The sequence below is a fragment of the Stegodyphus dumicola genome, chromosome 8 (assembly GCF_044657685.1).
Source record: "Stegodyphus dumicola isolate Sdum_Otavi_A_Nest chromosome 8, ASM4465768v1".
In the NCBI taxonomy this organism is placed as follows: domain Eukaryota; kingdom Metazoa; phylum Arthropoda; class Arachnida; order Araneae; family Eresidae; genus Stegodyphus; species Stegodyphus dumicola.
In genome coordinates this window covers 115,953,099-115,973,448 of record NC_140775.1, presented here as the reverse complement: position 1 = coordinate 115,973,448, position 20,350 = coordinate 115,953,099, and the positions used below count along the sequence as shown (strand labels likewise).

Genomic DNA, 20,350 nt, shown 5'->3' with positions numbered 1-20,350 from the left:
TAGAGCTGCTCATCTTGTACATATTGATATGGATCTTGTTATACAGTAATTGTGTCAAAAAAAAAAAAAAAAAAAAAAATCAGAAACTTTTCATAAATTTTTAGAAATTCTGTGTGATGATATATGGTTTGATAAGAGAAATTTCTATGAAATCTGCAGTATATTAAATATAAAGCCATTGAAGGCAGATCATAGATGGATTTATTTCTAACTTGTTCTTGGCCAAATTATGTATTTATAGGATGCATTATGGTTATTTTTTTCCATTCTTGAATCATACCAATTGATCAACATTTACATATGGATAGCACTAAAGAAATAGTTATAAGAAGGGATGTACTAGAGGAACAAATTAATAGAATTAAAGATATAATAGCAGCTTTATGAATTAAACCCTTAACAAAAGAAAGCAAAAGTAGGAAATTTTGAATAGTCAATAAAATTTTATTAAGCAAAAGAAACATTACCAAGTGCTTATCAGTCTGTTCTGCCATTTTGCCTCATTTTAGTAAATATATGAAGTTATTCTAAAGCAGGAAAACTTTGCTGCATGAGTTGCATTTGTGAAATTGAACTCAAGATAGTATAAAGCATGAAACTGTTTCCAATGTTAAAGCATTTAAGTATATTTTGAAGATTAATGTTCAAGATATTCCCACTGTCACCTTCCTAATAATTTACTTTTTATCAGTGCTGAGGCTGCAAAAAAGTATGACTAGTTCTGGAAATTTTAATCCATTAGGAAATGAGCATAAATATGTTCTAGAAGAGGCATATATAGAATATGCTGATTATATGCAAAAAAATGATTACTACTAAAGAATCCTGTCTTCATCAAATTTAATGGCATGAATCCTGCTTTGTGTGGTGAAATAATTGTCTCCTTGCTTTGATAAAATTAGCAGATAATTCACCAAAGGCCTTTTCAGAAGGTGAAATGTTTCTTAGAAAGTCAGAAACTATCAAATAATCACTTGTTTTGTACAGAAACAAAAGAAATAGACATTGGAAACTTTTGAGCTAAAGTATTTAAGCTAACCCAAGATGGAAAGTGAAAAAATTACCCTTACTGGCAAAACTGATGTAATCTATTTTAATTTGCCTCCATTGATCAATTGTTAAAAGTGTATGTGATGATATTGTGACAAAATGTAGGACATCCTTGAACATTAATAGCTTAAATACTGTTGTACACTCTGAAATATTATTTATTTTTATTAAAGAAAAATGTATGTGAAGTTCAGAAAATCCCGCTGAGTATTCTATTGGCAAAGGTTTTATGGCTAATGTATTGAATAGCTGGGCATCAAACCAAAATTTTTTAAATTTTTGTTAATGAACTATTAATTTCCTACGACAATACAAAGTCTTTAATTCGGACATCCATAATCCAGAATGATCTATAATCCGGATCTCAAAGCTACAAACTTTCTGCTTATGCATAGCGTTTACGCACTTGCATAATACCTTTATGCATGTGCGTTTAATGTATAACGGACAGGTGACAGGTGAGAGCAGGTCCGGACACCTGGACAGCTTACATAGACTAATCGGGTATCATCTGGATCCCGCAAGTATCTGAAGCTACACTCTGAAAACAATACAAGGGCAAAGTACATGGCCATACAAGAGCAAAATATAGATTTTTCTGCATGCGAAATTAAACATTTTCCTGGCTACATCGCATGTTAACACATTGCTACACATATTCACTACAATATACATTTCATAATATGCATTGCGTTGATCATTGCACTGTACTTAAGGCACATTTACAACTCAATGCTACACTTAATACACTATATATTCTTTGCAACATATTACGCTGAACATTATTCTTGACAATTCAACATAGATTCTGAACAATGTAATTGTTTAAATAAGACATAACTGGATTATATAGTACATAACTTCGTTATATAAGACAGACTTAAATAAATAACTTGATACAACAGATGAATAAATTAAGAGCTCTTAAATAAAGAGCAAAATTGCACATTACAAACAAATTACACATTTGCACACAGAAATACTCATTGTTTACTTTGTGCTGTACTTATAATATATAAAATACAGATTTAAGGACACAGTACAGCCCATATTACTTTTGATTAAATAACATGTTAAAAGTTAACTGTGGCATAAATTTTGCTGTATTCTTAAAACATTCTAAAAATAACTTTGTAATTAAACATTCTACTGGTTACATTGCACCTTAACATACTGCTATATATAAAACACTCAATACACCAAAATTTTTGTAATACATATTGCATTGAACACTGCACTATATTTAGGACACCTTGCAAAACTCAATTCTACATTTAATGCACTACTGTGTGTATTAGCTACATATTACATTGAAGATTACTCTTGATTAAATAATATAGGCAGTGGTAGTAACTCTTTGTTATATACAGCATAATTCTTAATACAAAAAGCTTATAAAAGATACTGTTAGAAATACACTTTGAGGGGGAAAAAATTACAGATTAAATTAATTGCAGTTAAAAAATTACATATGCTAGATACATTAAATACCGTATTTACCGTGCACTATACATTTCATAATATGCATGTTTACACACTGCTATATATAAATCACTCAATACACTAAAATTTACAGAATGCAATAATATTTACATACATATAACTACTATAATAATTACTACTATAATATTTACATTTTGTGCTCTTGAATACATTAAGTTGCAGTACTACAGTTATAATTACTATGCTTCCTGCAGCTCAAAGCATAGCTCTGCATACTACGAACACTTGCACATTTTACCAAGGTACTACACACAGTGTGCTATACAATACATTATTCACAATGCGCTGCACTATATTCTATTTATAAAATGCACATGCTTACAATATTGCACTCGTGCATTAATAAGCTCATTACAAATATATATAATTAAACAATTTACATTTGGATAATATTAAATCATATTTACATTTGTTTTTCGTGTTCCCAGCCTAATGGTACTCTGCGTACTGACTCAAGATAGGCTTCTTGCAGAGGCCACTGGAAACCAGTGTGCATTGATGCTTTGAATCTCTGCGAAATTTAAGTCTGTTATTGTGGGCTGCATAATTCTAGTCCTAGTGCTTCAAGTTTGTTCATAATGCTTTTGAGCTTCTTGAGATAGGCCAGCTGCTTAATGAAGAAGCATTTATATGCAATGTCAGTATCGGGAAGCCTCATGTGCCATTCTTCCTTGAGAGGGCAAGACGTAACGCAATGATCAGATGTACCTACTTCATTACTTACACAATGATCAGTTATTGATATTCCCCTTTGATAGAAATATTGGAGAAATGGTTCGTGGCCTGTAATGGAACGGGAAAGAAAAGGGGCTGAGATGAGTCGATCTTGGGAAACTCTATGGGCAAAGTCATGGGTTCTACGGCCTTGCGATATAGAGTCCCATTCCTCTTGCCATTGTTGCTGCGATTTAATGCGACAGACTTGCTTCAGATAAGATTTGGGAAGCGGGATCTGAACATCTTGCACACCAATATTCTTTGCAGCTTCCCTTGCAAGAGTGTCTGCATCCTCATTGCCCCTGTAGCTTGCGTGCACTTTAATCCATAAAATCTGGATGTTGCAGTCATGTGCATTTTCTTTGAGCAGGCATTGTATATCTGCTATGATCGGTGATGGATGGAATGGATCATGAAGAGCGAAGATTGCCGACTGACTATCTGAGAAAATGCAAACTTCTCGGTCAACAAACTTCATAGCTGTTGTTATAGCCTGGCGCAATACTACTGCTTCAGCTTGGAGTACCGATCTGTTAAGTCCAAGGTATCCTTTTCATGTTTCTAAGACTTTATCATGAAAATGAGAAATAAAAGCGCAGCCTGCCTCTTCGTTGATTTTTGAGCCATCAGTGAATATGCTGATGGTATTTGCAACGCCTGTGTCTCTTACCCGTAAATCCTGAGACATAGAGGTATGGGCACGAATGCCCAACCCATAACTAGTGGGATGAACTTTGAGCTGAGAATTTTTGTACTCAAAGTCTGGTGGTACAAATCTAATTTCCCTAAATGAGGCTGATTTCCTAAGAAGCATGACAGTAGAGACAGTTGCCTTTTGTAGTGTGGCTATTGGCAGAGGAGTAAGTCCAGCTAGAACTGCTGCCGCTGCTGTGGCCGTTGTCCTGTATGTTTTCGTGATAGCAAGGACGAAAGGTCGTTGGATGCTATTAAGTAAATTCAATTTCCTCGCAGTCAGGGTAGGGCCGAAATGGCTGCCCCATACAAAACTATTTTTTCTACTGCTCTCTTGTAAATAGTCTTGAGGACGTGGGGTCATAATTCCCAATCTTTGCCCTGCATATTTTTAATTCCAGTCGCTATTCTTGTGGCTTTGACCCTTTGGGCTTGCAAGTGAGGAATCCAAGTGAAGTTTTCATCCAAGATGAGGCCAAGGAGTTTAAGCTCCTTGACCCTCTTGACCGCCACTTCTCTTAGCTTAATGCACGGGTTCCTTATGATAGTTTGTTTGGGCTTGTGAAATATAATGTATTTAGATTTATCCTATGATATTTTAAAGTGTTTTTCAGTGCAGAGGTTGTCAAAGAGCGAGATAACCTCGTTGCAGTTTTTTTCCAATTCGTCCCTGCTGTGGCTTCAAGCGATGAAAGTGGCATCATCTGCAAATACTGTCTTTGTATGCGACGGCCAACGTACATTCAGTATGGAGTTAAATGTGACATTCCAGAGATCTGGTCCAGCGCATGACCCCTGTGGATAGCCTCGTATTTGCTTTTTCTTCACTATGCCACCATTATAGATCATGATAAAAGTGCGGTCGCTGAGATAACTTTTAATTACTTGTAGAAGATTATTAGGCACGCTTGCCGCATGTAGAGCTTCAATGATGGCAGGCCACCACAGGAAGTCAAACGCACTCTGTGAGTCAAGGCTGAGGACGGCCACATGCTGGTTATCTTCTTTGATCTTTTGAACTTCATCTTTAACAATGTCAAGAGCATTAACAGGGTTCGTAGCGGTCCTTACAAGTGCTTATAAGTCCTTATATTTGAAAATAAAATATAAAGGCCCTTATAGGTGCTTACTTTTTCTTTAAAGACTTATTTTTTTGTTTTTATTGCTTATTTTGTACTTTTAGTGCTTTTTTTTAATGAACGCGCATTTTTCCCCCATACCAAAGCCGAAACTAAATAAACAACTTTTCTTCCTTATATGGAATGTCAGATGCTGAATCATACTCTCAGAAATAGCTTTTCCCACTTTCTCTGCATTAACGTAACCTTTGGTGCACGGGTGAGTACAGACAGGTGCACGTCATTCTATTGGTCAAAGAATTGCAAAATGGTAGAAATTTCCGGTACATATGGTATTCTTTTCCTCCCACCCAAATACTACACAGAAATTTCCGGTACATATGGTATTCTTTTCCTCCCACCCAAATACTACACAGTACGAATTTCTATTGAGATTTTAATAATTTGCATTCTCATTCCGTGTGGTCAGTTCATATTCACATTTTATATGATCGTTATGCTTATATTATGAGCATATGTATGGATATTTATGATAATATAGTTGCAGTAACTGCTGAAGTATAGATAAACTTCCAAAAATGGGTAAGTGTGTTTTAACACAGATTAGCTTTCTAAGGAATAATATTCGGAATGGCCTAAATAAAGGTAAAGTAATCGAATAGTCAAAATAATTTTTTTTTCCCCAGTACAGTACGGATATTGAGAGGTTCTTTCCTTTCTCCGCAAAATCTCGAGTGTTGAAACCATTACAGTTCGCTGCAAAACAAGCAACAGATTTTTTTTTTTTTTTTTTTTGGTCACTTTTCAATATGGATTGAATAGGACTAAAAGATCTGTGGTCTACTAACCCAAGCGAAGAATGATTCTGTTCCGGAAATTTAATGCAGTCTGTTCAAAATTAGAATGAAAAACACCCCAGAAAGAAAGTCTCTTTCTTTTTCTTTATTTAGTTCTTTATTCACCGAATATCGGGAGCTGTTGATTCCCATTGCATAATATCACGCATAGAAGAATTATGGCTCACGTATTGTGCAATAATGTTTGTTATATTTTGCAGAGATAATTAATTTTGATGTTCAATCTGAGATTTGTTTATGACTTAAAAGAGTTTACTGTGCTTGCTAAGCAGAATATTTTTCAGTTCTGTTGGTCTATTTTTATATGATGCACATATCGAAATGTCTAAAGCATTTATTTAGCCGAAAAATCTAAAGAATGGCTACAATCTACCTCTTACCCCGATCCTCTTTTTCCAGTTACGCTCGACTATCCAGAATATTCGAAAGTTTCCGAGTTAAGTTTTTATTGTTAAAGAATGACTGCATGAAGCAATTTCCCATCCTCTGATTTCAGAAGTGTTCCTCTTTTTTACTTAAATTACTTTGCTTGCAATATCTGTTAAGGGAAAATTGTTATACAATAAAAATTTAGAAAATGTTCAGAATTTTGATTTAAGTTAAATTGTTTAAATATTAATATAAGTAGAAAAAGAAATTGTATTTATTATTAGGTACCAAGCGAATACAATAAATATGGCTTATTATTATTTATTTTCTATATTTTGAACTGAAATTTCGTCATTAAATCTTGTAATATAGTTTAGTTCTGCATCGTTTGTTTTTCTCTCATTGTAAACACGTTCTGTAAATTGAACTGTTATTTAAAATTTAAAAAAGTAATTGTTTTCCATGGTTGATGTAATGCTCATTCTCTCTTAATAAATACTGCATTTCTCATATTTTAAATTACAAGTCTAATTTTTCTTTTAAGGTTATGCAGTTGTTTATAATTTAATTAGACAGGTGCTTATTTTTTTTTTTTTTTCTTAAAATGTGCTTGAAAAGTGCTTATAGATGTTTATTTTTTTAACTAAAATGTGGCTACGAACCCTGATTAAAAGTGGAACAGTTCTCCCTGAAGCCAAACTGCACCTCTGAGATGTGGCCATGTTAAATTATGCTTGATCCTGAGTATTGTCAGCTTTTCATAAATTTTGCCTAAAGCCGAAAGAAAACAGATGGGGTGGAAGGAAGAAGAATCTTCTTTGTCTCTTCCGTATTTCTGAAATAGGACCACTTACCCGATCTTAAAGAACTTAGGAAAATATTGCAGAGAGAAGAGCTTATTGAAGTAGGTGACAAGAAATTTCGGATTCGCTCTGTGCACCACTCTAATGATATCGTAATCTAAAGAATCGAGACCTGGAGCTTTCTTCTTCGGCAGATTTCGCATAATTGCATTTACTTCTGAATCGGTATAAGGTACATCATTTGGAGTGCCTGATATACGCGAGAACGCCGGATGCAATTGCAAGTCTTATTTGTCATCCTCATCTGAGGGAAAAACCGCATCTAGGATTCTTCTTATGGTTGCTTCCATAATACCTGACTCTCCATACGCATGACCATGAAAAGTGTGATGTAGAGTTGGTTTTAAAACTTTTTCGCTGGCTATTTGGTGCAGAATTGTATAGATAGCTCTATGATCAGTGCAGAAGTTTTTCCAGCTTTCAAGTTTGGCCCGTAATATGGCCTTTTTATACTTGGCCTGTGCTTTATTATATTGTATGGATAGTAATTGTCTAGCTTCCTGATCTCTTTCTGCTTTCATGCGCCTGCGTATAGCTCTGGTACGGCTACGCTGTGTTCTGAGGTCCCTGGTCTACCAGTTTGCAGCGTGTAGCATTTTTGGGGTTTTCAGCGTGAAGGTACTGTCACAGATAATTTGGAGGTCACTGATCAAATTATTGGTCAATTCTTCCGCGTCTTTGACTGTTATGGTGTCCGGCAGCTCCATTATTAATCTATTTAGGATTAGACGTGCTTTCCTAGAAAATTGAGTAGTTTTAGTTCTAGTAAGCTTATAGCGCTTCATTAATAGCCTTTCATGCTGTTGGTTTATACTGTATGTAATGTACCTATGATCTGAGTTGGTAGTGGAATCCTCAACTGTCCAATTTTTATCTTTGGGGTCAGGGCTGCAGATGAGAGCATTAAATTCGGCCACCCTTTGCCATTAACGGTTTCAAACGTTTCAAACGTAGGCAGGCATTCAGGCTCATTATGAATGGATAGATCATTACTTGCCACAAAGTCTTCTACTGCATGTCCCCTCAGATCCGTATGTGGATATTCCCAGGTTTCAGCATGCGCATTAAAGTCCCCCGCAAGAAGGTGCTGTTCGTTGGGGTAATCAGCCAGAATTCTTTGTTGTACATCTAGTGATTCAGAAATGTCTGCCGTGGGAGGAATGTAGATGTTAGTAACTAGTATTTTAAGATTTTTTGCCTCAATCGCCATTGTTACTGCATCTCTGGTAGCTTTGATAATAGTGGGTGCCCATTTTTGATTACAGCAAATAGTAGCTACCCTTGGGCCTTCTCCATCATGTGACTGGATGATGGTCCACATTAGAGGGAGGTCAGCTACATTGCTTGCAGGTACGGCGCCTGAGCAAGAATAAAGTCTACATCCGCTTCCATCGCTTGTTGCACCAGCTGGGCCATTGCAGCTGTGGCTCTTTGTAAATTTATCTGGAGTATCTTAATCTCATCATGCTCGAAGATGTTTGTATTTATTGGCATAAAAGGGAAATTGCTTTCGTGAATTATGGAAATGTTGGTTCTTGAGATATATGTTCAAGATTCTTATCTGATGCTCTGTTGTCTGAGTGCGTTTCGGTCGTCTGGATTGCCGAGGAATTGAGCTCTGTGACAACTGTTCGTTTCCGCGTTACTGCCTTAGTAATCTGTGATACTACGGACGTAACGAATGCTCCGCTGGAATTCAGGGCAGCTTGGATGATATGCTGGGTGCCTGTAGTCGTGATGGGTGCGGTATATGTGATTGGCCTCTCCGCAGTTGATACATTCTGCACTATTGGCCATGCACTCTCTTGTTGCATGATTTCCCCCCGCACTATCCACAGTAATTTCTTTTACTCTGGCAGACTTCTTGGGTGTGGCCATATAGCTGGCACCTGAAACACCGCACAATACCGAGGTATTCTTTAATACCATGCGCTGTACATCCCATGTACACTTTTTGTACTCTGAGTGCTGCTGCAAAGCTGACGCAGTCACATTCAATGACCCACTTGACTCAGCCATTCCTCCTTTCCTTGAGGCGGAAAAGAGGCTTATAGGAGCTTCTGGGCATTCTTGTAATTGTGCAGAGTTCATCAGTGATTTCTTCTGGCTTAATGCGTTCCGCGACATCATGGATGACGCAGCGTGGATTCCGTCTTGCTGGTTTCTTGATGTCAGCTCAAACTTTGGCTTGCTGAAGTTGCTCTTCAAGTCTGAGAACATCTTCTGCTGTTTTGCAGTGTACCTCTATTCCGCCCCTTCTAGTGGCTGTTATTTTATCCACTGCCACACCTAGCTGCGCTATTGGAACCTTTGAATTAAGTTGGTTTCTTAGCTCTTCTGCAGAGACTTCACCACGAGGCTGAATGACTAAACTTGGTTTCTTTGGTCGCTGTAATACGTCCGCAAAGGATTTGGGCATGTGATCTGGTGGCAGATTGTTTGTGGTAGCTGTTTCAGATGCCGGATAAAGTACAAAATCTGTATTCACAGCTGCTTCAACTGATGGTAGTGATGTTCTATATGCGGGGCCTTGCAAAGGGAGGGTCTGAAGAGCAACAAGAGCCTTAACTATATGCTCACGATCTTCCGTTGGTAGAAGAAACTTATTCCTCTTCTTTGATGTTACAATATTTGTGCACTCTTTAAAGATTAAATGCACTTTCTCCTCATGGGGGTTTGAATTTGACGAAATAAGTGTTGCCAAGTCTAGGCAACTTTCAGATTTTGTAGTGCATGTATCTTTCATTTTTCATCAGATAAAACTTTTTCATCAGGTAAAACTAGCTGATCAGTAGGTGAGTCAGTACACACAGCTGCAGTGTGTAAGATGAAAATGGTTGAAAATTATAATAATAGAGTTAAATAACTGCAGAGCTAAGGTTTCTGAGCTGTGAGAATTATTCCGAAGTCTTAAAATAAATTAACTAAAAGGGGCCAAGATTAAGGGGGGTCAGACAAAATTAAATTCAGTGGGAAGGTGTTCCTAAAAGAAAGTTTGTTTGGAGGCTCTACATTAATTAGAAGAGAAGAACAGGATAATTAATATGAGGGTGAAAAGAAGGGAAGTCAGAGAGAGTTGAGTGTTATGTCAGAAGACAGGTTAAATTGAAAGAAGGGAAAGGGAGTTTGTTGGAAGGCTTATAGTTTAGAAAAGAGAGACTAGCGTGGGGATTAAAAAGGGGTTAGCTGACGGAGGTTGTTTGGGGTCGAGAGTGGAGTCAGATGAAAGATATTATTAGTATAAGGCGATAGATGGAGGTTATATTATTAGTATAAGGCAATAGATGGAGGTTTCTAGATTGCTCTAGGTTAATAATTGCTCTAGGTTAATAATGTTAGCGCATGCTTGATTCGGGAAGTTCAAAGTCTGTAAAAGAGGGGAGCCACAGCTAGCTGGAGAATTCTTGATTTCCGAAGGTCACGGACAGCCCCTGCTCTGCTACTTAAGTGGGGAGGGGAGGCAGGGCCGACACTACAGAATTAGGCAGGGGGCAACATGAAGTTTAAGAAGAAGTAATGAATGAAAAACTTAATAACTCTGAGGCTATTGACTCCAGCGAGGTAATATACTGGTAGAGAGCTTATTGCAACCTCCAACAGGTTCCAACATTAGTGTCATGTGACTGCTGGTCGAATTCCGAAAGTCCGGAAATACTTTACATTCATTTCTATGGGACGAAAGACGCCTGCTCTGCTTGGTCCCATAAAATTTAAGAAAAAATGGTTATCCGCTGCAGCGCCTATCTATGTAAAGAAAATTTTGTAGAGGACCTGTAACCTTTCATAGCTAAGTTAAAACTGCATGATTTATTATTTTATTTCCAGTATTTTTGTCATTTTACTATCTCTGTTGAATTGGTTGGAAAGTTTCAGCCGTATTGTATAAGAAAATTGCCGCTGTATATTTCAGCATGTAGTAATAGCATCAAAATATATTAAATATTGTGACATTATTTACTGAAATCACCTTTTACAAATAATTGAATTTTATGTTCTTTTTCCGTGTACTCCGTTGAAATAGAAAGCTGCGCCAATTGCTGCTAACCTTTTTTCTCCAAGTCGTACGCGTTTTCGTTTCGTAAACAAATACTGCATGCGATTAAAAAAAAATAAAAGTAAAAAGGCTATTATTATTAAATTATTGAGATAAGATTGTGCGACATGTTTATTTTGTTAAAAAAAAAAAAGCTAATTCAAAATCTATAAATGAGCTGAAAATTTGTATACAGTCAAAAGTCTTTAATCTGGACTCGTCAGGACTTCGGCGATTCCGGATTATAGATCATCAGCTTAAATCTGGTAAGATGGCATGCAGAAATTATAAAATTAAAAATATGAAACCGTAATTTATGAAATAAAGAACAATTATGATCTAAAGGGTATCAAAATTTACAAAAAAGAAAGCTTCATATTTATTTGTTTACTTTATTAAACATTTCTTTCAATGTAAGTTGTTTAAGTTGCTTCGTTTTATGTGATAATACTTTCTCTTTAATTCTATAAACAGACATAATTTCTTGTTCAGTTACAAAGTTCCGCTGTTCAAGTCCTATAATTACTGTGTAGAGAATACCGACTAATTTGTTAATTGAAATTTTTTCGTTTTCAATAACCTCTGTGTCACTTTCTTCACTATCGGAAGCGAATCATAATGACGAGGAATTTGATTTAAATGATATCAAAGGCAGAGTACATCGAGATGAAATACTACATTTAGTAAGGAATTATAAGCCAAATAAAATAAAAACATCTGCCCTGAAAATAAGGATAGTGCTGACAGATCAACTTCCCATTCATTGCGCGCCGGAAAGCAGTGTGAAATTGATAAACAGATTTCAGAATGGTTAGAGAAACGAAGGGTATGCCTTTATCAATTTTTTGCAGCAATTCCACTTTTTGTTTAATGGACTTCAAAACATACTTTCGCTTTGGTAGATCCTTTACATATTAGTAAATATATATCGGAAATTCTATTTGACATAATCGAAAGTTCAAGCTTACTTTTATAAAATTGCTCTAACAGTCTGCAAAAAATGATAAGCCGGATCCAATTCGAAGATTAAGGAACAACACAATCTGCAACATTAACTGAATTATATAATTTTAGCTTAGCTTATGCTGTCTGTTATGCATTAAACGCGCATGGATAAATGTATTATGTGCACACACATATTTGCAGCTGTAAAGGTGTTACGTGCATGTGTCAACGTGACACGTGTGCAGAAAGTTTGTAGCTTTGAGGTCCGGATTATGGGTGTCCAAATTAACAACTTTTGACTGTATATAGTATGTGAAAAAAAAAAAAAAAAAAAAAAAAAATCAAAACTATATCTGAGTGAACTTTTGCAGGTTTGAATGAGGCTTTCATCATTATATCTCTAGTAGTTTTCACTTTTTATTCATATCTATTCTTTTTTTTTTTTTTTTCCCTTTTCTGTGAAACAGTCAGTTTTATTTAAGCCTTGTATTTGTTAAAATAAAAGCATGTATTTTTAATTTGTAGTTTGTATTTTATTTACACTGTTATATGTATTGATTTTTTAAAAGTAAATATCACATTCTTTATATATCTATAGAGATTTCCATGGTTTTACAAGCTAATTTTTTTTATACCATCCCCCCAAAAAAAATATTTCATAAGTCAAATTTCCCATATCAGAGCCATACATAGGGTATTGTATTTCATAAAGTTATTCATGTAGTATATAAAAATGTTTAGTTTCTATATTTAGGCCAAATTGTGTGTTTTTGTTTTAAAAAGCTCATTCACAAATCAAAAATAGAAAATCTGGAATATACTTGACTACCAGTTTGAGTAGGTGATTTTTAGCACTTGTAACTGATATACTTTAGGAAAAAAAAATTAAATAAATAAAAAATAACATTAATCCACTTAAAATAAAAATATACTACTTTGTATGAACACCAAACTTTTAAATATGAGCAGGACATGCTTTTCAAATGAAAAGCTTTATTTCTTCATCAGATGCAAGTTGGATCCTTTGCAGCTGGTGAAAAATGAAAGCTTTTTGTTCAAAATGTGCATCCCGCTTGGTTTAAAAGATTGGTGTTTATACAAAGTAGTATAATTTTGTTTTACTTAAATTTTGAGTGTTTATTTGTAATTAAATCCACTTACTTTATAGTAAATACTATATTTAAATGCACATTTTCGTAATGTGTTTATTTAATTGGGATACAGGAATAAAATAGAATATGTATATTCATGTTTGAAATTATAATTCAGAAAGAAAATTTTACTTAATGTACATTTTTGGAAATGTACATTTTACAGCTGATGTGCAAAATATGAAATCTTACTAAATTTAATGTATAGCAGCATAGAGTTAAAGCAGTAGCTTCCAAGTTTGCATGAAATTATTTTCTGGACATTGCTAAGTTTATAAGCACTTTAATATGCAAGTAACTGAATAAAATGTGCATTTACAATCAGAGAAAGATCTTTTTAAAAATAAAAATTTTATTTACTATTGTACATTTCCAGTATGCAAGTACTATTGGTAACACTGAAAGATCAAAGGTAAATGAAATTGTTCCAAAAACTATTTCTGACTTTAAATTAAGTAAAATTATGCTTGCTTAAATATAAGAAAGTAAAATATTTTTCTGTAGTAAGATTTCAGTATAATTTATCTTTTTGTATCATAAACTATATTATAAGTTTGGACAGTAATAGTTTATAGTTCCAGCTCAAAGTCTACAGTCTGTAAGTATATATTTCATCAATTGCATAAATGCATATATTACAATGTGATTTTCTTTTTCTCTTTAAGATGCAATGCATTAAAAATAAACGAGATTTTTTTACCTTTTCAAATATTATAACAGTAGTGCAATTAATTTTTAAATGTTATTCAAAATTAAAGTTTCCATCTCAATTTTTTATTATTTATTTTAGATTTTCTTCCTAAAATGATTTAATCTGAACATCTTAAACAATGGCGCAAATAATTTAAAGTGATTATTAAAAATATAGATAAAATATTCAGGAAAAAAGGGGTTAAGTTATATCTAAACATAATTGTAAAAAATTGAATAACCTAATTTGAGGTCGTTGTCTGCCGACTGCCAGCAGACGAAAATAAAAAACACTACCTGCCATATCAAAAGCACGCCAAACTGGCGATGAACAGCCAAAGCTATCACTCCCAAGAGCGCCAAGACCACAAGTCACCTAGTGTATGTTGGAGACAGCCTAGCAGACGAATTCTCTGTGGGTGAGCCGTCTACCTGTTATATGAAGTCGTTGATTGACTCTATTGTCAAGTATAGTACATCAAACTAAAGGAAATTCAAAGGCCTACCTTTGCAGATAAGAATGAAGGCGATATTCTTGAAAGTTATTGAAGAATCAATCCAGGAAAATGGCGCAAAAGTAGCTTTTACAAAAAACACTATTAGTACACTATCACAAAACACACTTACATAAAACTTGCATTGGAAGAGGCTGAAAAACACCAGCTATCTGATGGTATTTTGGATGAAGGCGGATGCCTGCTGGAATTTGCAAAGTCCTTTAACAAATGTGATGATGATCACAGCACTTCACTAAAAATTCATCCTTCAGCATTTGGATAAAGTTAAGGACACACACACAGTGCAAATCAAATATCTCCATAAGAAATGTGCAAAAGATATTGGACCAATGATTGCACGAAATAATAGCACTTGACAAACACTTTCGAATGATACTACAATTATTACTGTGGAATCAAAACTTCCATAAAGAACTTGTGATGTTGAAGGTTCATCTTTCTGCATGTTTTAGCAGATCAAATAGATCTGCAGTCCTGTATAACGGACAGTATAAGCTAGGCTAAAATGATCTAATTATCTATTTCAGTTAATGTTGCAGGTTGCGTTGTTCCTTAATCTTCTAATTGGATCCGGCTTATTATTTTTTGCAGACTGTTAGAGCAATTTTATGATTATGTCAAAAAGAGTTTCCGATTCTGGAGCTGCCAAAGGATCTACAAAGAGAAAGCATGTTTCGATGTCCATCAAACAAAAAGTGGAATTGCAGCAAAAAATGGATAAAGACATGAAGAAAGTGACAGAGAGGTTAGTGAAAACGAAAAAATTTCAATTGACAAGTTAGTCAGTATTCTCGGCACAGCAATTACAGGACTTGAACAGCGGAACTTTGTAACTGAACAAGAAATTATGTGTTTATAGAATTAAAGAGAAAGTATTAGTATATAAAACAAAGCAACTTAAACAACTTACATTGAAAGAAATGTTTAATAAAGCAAACAAATATTAAACTTTTTTTTTTTTTTGTAAATTTTGATACCCTTTAGATCATAATTGCTCTTTATTTCATAAATTATGGTTTCATATTTTTAATTTTATAATTTCTGCATGCCATCTTACCAGATTTAAATTGATGATCTATAATTTGGAATCTCCGAAGTCCCGACGAGTCCGGATTAAATACTTTGTACTGTAGTAGTTTCTCTTCTGCTGTACCTCTTAATTTGCATAGTTGGTGCACTTTAAGTTCTAATCTAATACTTGAAGAATTTAGTGAGAAACTATTGCCTGTGATAAACTGTTTTACAGAATGTGCTGAACTTTTAGTTGTTAGCAAAGAAAGATATAAATGTAGTAATTCCCAGAACTTGCCTCCCCACACAATAAGAAAAGTTAGCTAAACTTATTGCTTATTTTTTTAATGTTGAGAAACAAAAAAGTAAGGAATTTTGGGAAATGATTTAGGGAAGCATAAACTAATTTTTAATGATTTAAAAATTAATATATTTTTTCTTCACTACATGTGTGTTTGTCTCTCATTTAATGTGTTAAAAATATAGAAGTGGACTGGATTGATAAATTTGAATAAAGAGTGTATCAAACTTTTTTCATAATTTTATAAATATTTTGGGGGGATTTCTATGTTTTTTAGGAACAGGAAATGAAAAGTGTGTACAACAAAGCTCATGTACTAGAATCTCACGTAGAGGAGAAATACTGTAACCAGCCTGAAATGCCAAGCAAATTTCTTGAAAGGTAAAACTATGTGTTCACATATATATATAAATAAATTTATTTTCTATTATTCATTGAGATTTGAAGTTAATAGGGCAATTTTTTAAAAATATTATTTAATACAAAAGTGATTTATAAATAGTTCTATAAAGGTATTTGGTCTTAACCATCCTGTTAGAATTATGTTAGAGTGATTAAATCTGTGAAATATAGGAAGTTCAAATTCTATCACTGATAAGCTAGATGGCTTGGTTGTATAAGATTTTCATGATTTTCCTTGAATACAGACCAATATATAGAAAGCCCTCTCTTTATAAAGGCTTCTTTCATTTTACACATGTAGTCCTAGTGTCCTTTGGCATTGTTAAATATCCCAGTGTAATCCAGAATTATATTTTATTTTTACTGTATTGTAGACATAGTATTAATTTATAATGAAATCCATTGTTTTGCTGAATAAAACAAGTATGACAGCAATATTTATTCACTTTTAATTAACCTTGCTTGAAAATGTTAATGGCATAAGAGTGTAGCTGATGCTTTTAAATATTCAGTGCTGAATTCAATTGTCAACACAAAGTTTTTAAGCAAACCAGCTTATATTGCAGTCTATGATGATGTGGGAGCAGAAAGATGCATTTGCATGTACCTTAATAATAATTAATATAGTTCTTCAGATTTTGTGTGTGTGTATATAGTAATGCACAGATGATAGCAAAAATGTTTACTTTCTTGTTTTGTTTACTTGTATTAGGGTACTTTTCTTCTATATAAAATCTAAAAAAATGAGAATTTTTATTCAATGTTATGTCACTTTTTAGAATACTTAATGACAAATTTAATGCTTATAACTTTATTTATTTATTTTTATTTATTTATTTATTTATTTATTTATTTATTGTATCCATATATGTGAAATTGCCATATGGATTTCAATCCAGATTTCTAACATGGACAAAATTCAATTTTGAGTTTTGACAAAGTATTTATGTTTTAAGGTAAATATTAACACAATACTTCATGAGTATTTGATTGAGACAGGAAATAATGCTTTGACTTTGCACAGACTATGAATATTTCATTTCATAATGTAGAGTCAGTTTTAAGAAAATATCTCATTGCAAGAAAATTCTCAGCCCAGCGGTCTTCAGAAATGTAATGGAGACATAGGAAACTGATTTTGTGAGGATTTTGGAGACATGTTTGATAATGTTTCAACAGTTTGGAATTTTTATATTTTTTTTATTTAGATGTATGATGACTTGAGTACATCGCTTCAACCCTTTATTCTATTACGCTTCACAAACTGAAGGTTCATTCTTTACATAAAACCTAATTTTCATTTATGGAACCCCTACCCATTCTTACCATATCCAAAATTTTTATTTTCTCACTAATGGGCAAGACATATTACAGTTTCTGTCAAACTTAGAAGATTTGAAGTGTAAACAAGAAGTTTTGATTAGGAAAGCTACTATAGCATGTCATTACGGGAATAGGCAGATTAAGATAAAATAACATGCAAACAAATATTTATTTAGAAGTCAAACAACAAAAAATCATTGAAACTAGTTCTGAGAAAATTTGCAACTATAACATTGATTTTTATTTTTTGACTTCTAATTAAATAGGCAGATTTCTGAAAACAGAGCATAGAGAAGTAAAATAGAAAAAAAATTGTATAAGTAAGAGAGGCGAGGAAGACAGATCCTTTGACTGCTGGTATTCGTCATCTCTTATTGACATTTTTATAGCTGTCAGGAGGTGAACTAAGGAAAATACGATGTGAGGAATAACCTGTAATCTAAGAATATATATGAGGTTCTAAAGTTGATTATTTCCATTTCCCTCTCCCTTAAGTCTCCCTTAAGAAAACATTTGCACATGTGATGGGAATGTAACACTTAACATGTTTCAGTTGCTGTATTTCATGTTTGTTTGCAAACTGTTTGTGGCTTGACATACAGTTTGAAACTTCGATTTCCCCCCCTAAATTGTGAATTGCAGATACAGAGGTATGACTGTATGAGATACAGAGATGACTTATATCCATCTGCAAAATAGTTAATGTGAAGATTATATTATAGATTTGTAGCATTTTTATTAAAAAAAAAAATTAATTTTTGCTATTGGCTAAAAGTTTTTCAAAACTTTCATTTTTTTTAAAACTTTTTCACATAAACTCTCTTATTTTCTTTCAAAATTTTTTAATAATATCCATCTCTTAAGTTGTTTCTTTTGAGGCTATTTGTTAGGTTTTCTATGGGAAAATAAATATTATTGCTAAACATAATTTTTGCCAGTCATTTTTATTTCTCATCTGTATTTTATAGATATGTAATATAAAGAAAATTTAAGAGCTAGCTGAAAGTTTTAGGATATAAGAGTTCTGTCCAAAACGAAACCAACTTTGAATTTTAAGCACTAATACACCAACCTAAAAACCTTGCTGTAATTACGTTGCATAAACTCTTAACCTCGATCTTGCATCTGTCCTTTCAAGCCCACCAGCGGCCGAGCGGTAAAGTCGCTGAACACTGGTAGTTCGGTCCGAGGTTCGAATCCCGCAAACAGGCTGGCTGCATGGTGTTTTCATGGTTTTCCCCATGTGTAATGTGTATACGAGCCAGTTTCCCTTAGAAAGTCCTCCACGAAGGCATCCTTCCCCTTAGGCAGATAACCCTCAAGGCTTTGCCATAATTAAATAACTTAACCTGCACTTGTCCTTTACCCCCTTTTTTTATGAGAATGCTACATTAATTTGTCATTTTTTTATGAATGAACTAGTATTTTTTATGTTCAGCTATTATTTTCATTTAAAAAATAAAATATGTTAAACAGTGAGTTTATTTGAAGTTTTACATAACATTATCAGTGACCTTTATTGAAACATTTTATATGTTTCAGCAAGATTATGGACAAGATTTTAGCCTGTCCCAATGCTATGAATAGTACTAACATCTCAAATTGGGCATAACGTCAATTAAAGATGAAAGCTCATAGCATTGTAGAATACTGCTAGGAAAGGGTGTTGATGTGAAGGGGGTAGTACTTATGTTTGAATCAGAAATTTAAAGGTCTGTTGCCAATTGTCTTTCAAGTTTTATATTTTACATAGTGTGAACTTTTATCCAATCATCATTTAGAACTCAAACAAAGAATATCCAAATGTGAATACTCCAGCTACTATCTACACATATTTTTTTTCTCCCTTGCTGTCACTACTAAACTGGGGGGGGGGATTAACTGCTTGGCTGCTTCAGCTATCGTAACACTGTGATTTACATATTTAAAATTGTGGAATGCTCTTCCATCTACTACATAGAACATTCGAGCTTCTTTCACCGCCACTCCAACTATGACTGCTACACAGTTGGTTTCTTTCTTTGTCCCATCTAAAAAATTATCATGCATATACACATATGTATAATATAATATGCACAACTTTCAACAGTGTGAATTATTAGGCTCACACCTTCAGATGCTTAGACCTAACATCTTTGTGGCTGTATTCTTCTAAAAAGTCAATCAGAAATCAAAAATATGTTAAAGATAAAATGTCACTTAATGATTTATGATATGAATTCATAAAATGTACCTGCACATTAGCAAGGCATCTTGATGGGAGAAGGCCGAAGCTAATGTTTGGTGACGTCGCAGCCAAGGGCGGCCAGCCAAAATGATCTTGGGTCAGTGCGCTTTTTTCCCCCCGGGTAATGAGAAACAAATATATTCGCATCTTTCTATAAGCAATATTTAAAAACTATGTAAAGAATGGATTACTAATCTTTTATATTTAGATAATGGGATTGCATCTTAGGGGAGTTTCTCAAATAATATTAATTTTTGCTTGCTAATCGATAGCATGCTTTGCAATACTATATTTTTGGTTACATACCATTGTATGCAGTTTAATAGTATTAAGTAAAATAAATATTATATCAAATTTTTAACCAGAGTATGACTAGCATTTAAAACTAAATATTTTCATTTATTTCCAAGCGCTACAAGAAACTATGTGTTTGTTGTCTCGTATAAAAAAAATCGTACCCAGAAATTCGAGAGTTGCAAATATTAATATGTCACGTTAAGTCAAAAGATTGACATTCAAGAGAGAGTTATGCATCTCCTAGATGTAAGATTTATCAATATTTGCATTTAATTGTTAATATCATAATTTTAAGATAAAAATGTGTTACTTTTAAATTAA

The 20,350-nt window shown here is 33.7% G+C and overlaps 1 protein-coding gene across 9 annotated transcripts in view; it reads left to right on the top strand.

Moving 5' to 3' along the window:
• The window catches only part of LOC118199303 (uncharacterized), a 123,590-nt gene that overhangs the window by 41,839 nt on the left and 61,401 nt on the right, over positions 1 to 20,350 (top strand). For all 9 annotated transcript variants that reach the window (XM_085822326.1, XM_085822325.1, XM_085822321.1 and 6 more), the window contains one exon: positions 16,058 to 16,161. In XM_085822326.1, coding sequence (XP_085678452.1) covers positions 16,058 to 16,161 — 104 coding nt within the window. The remainder of the gene's footprint in view (positions 1 to 16,057; positions 16,162 to 20,350) is intronic.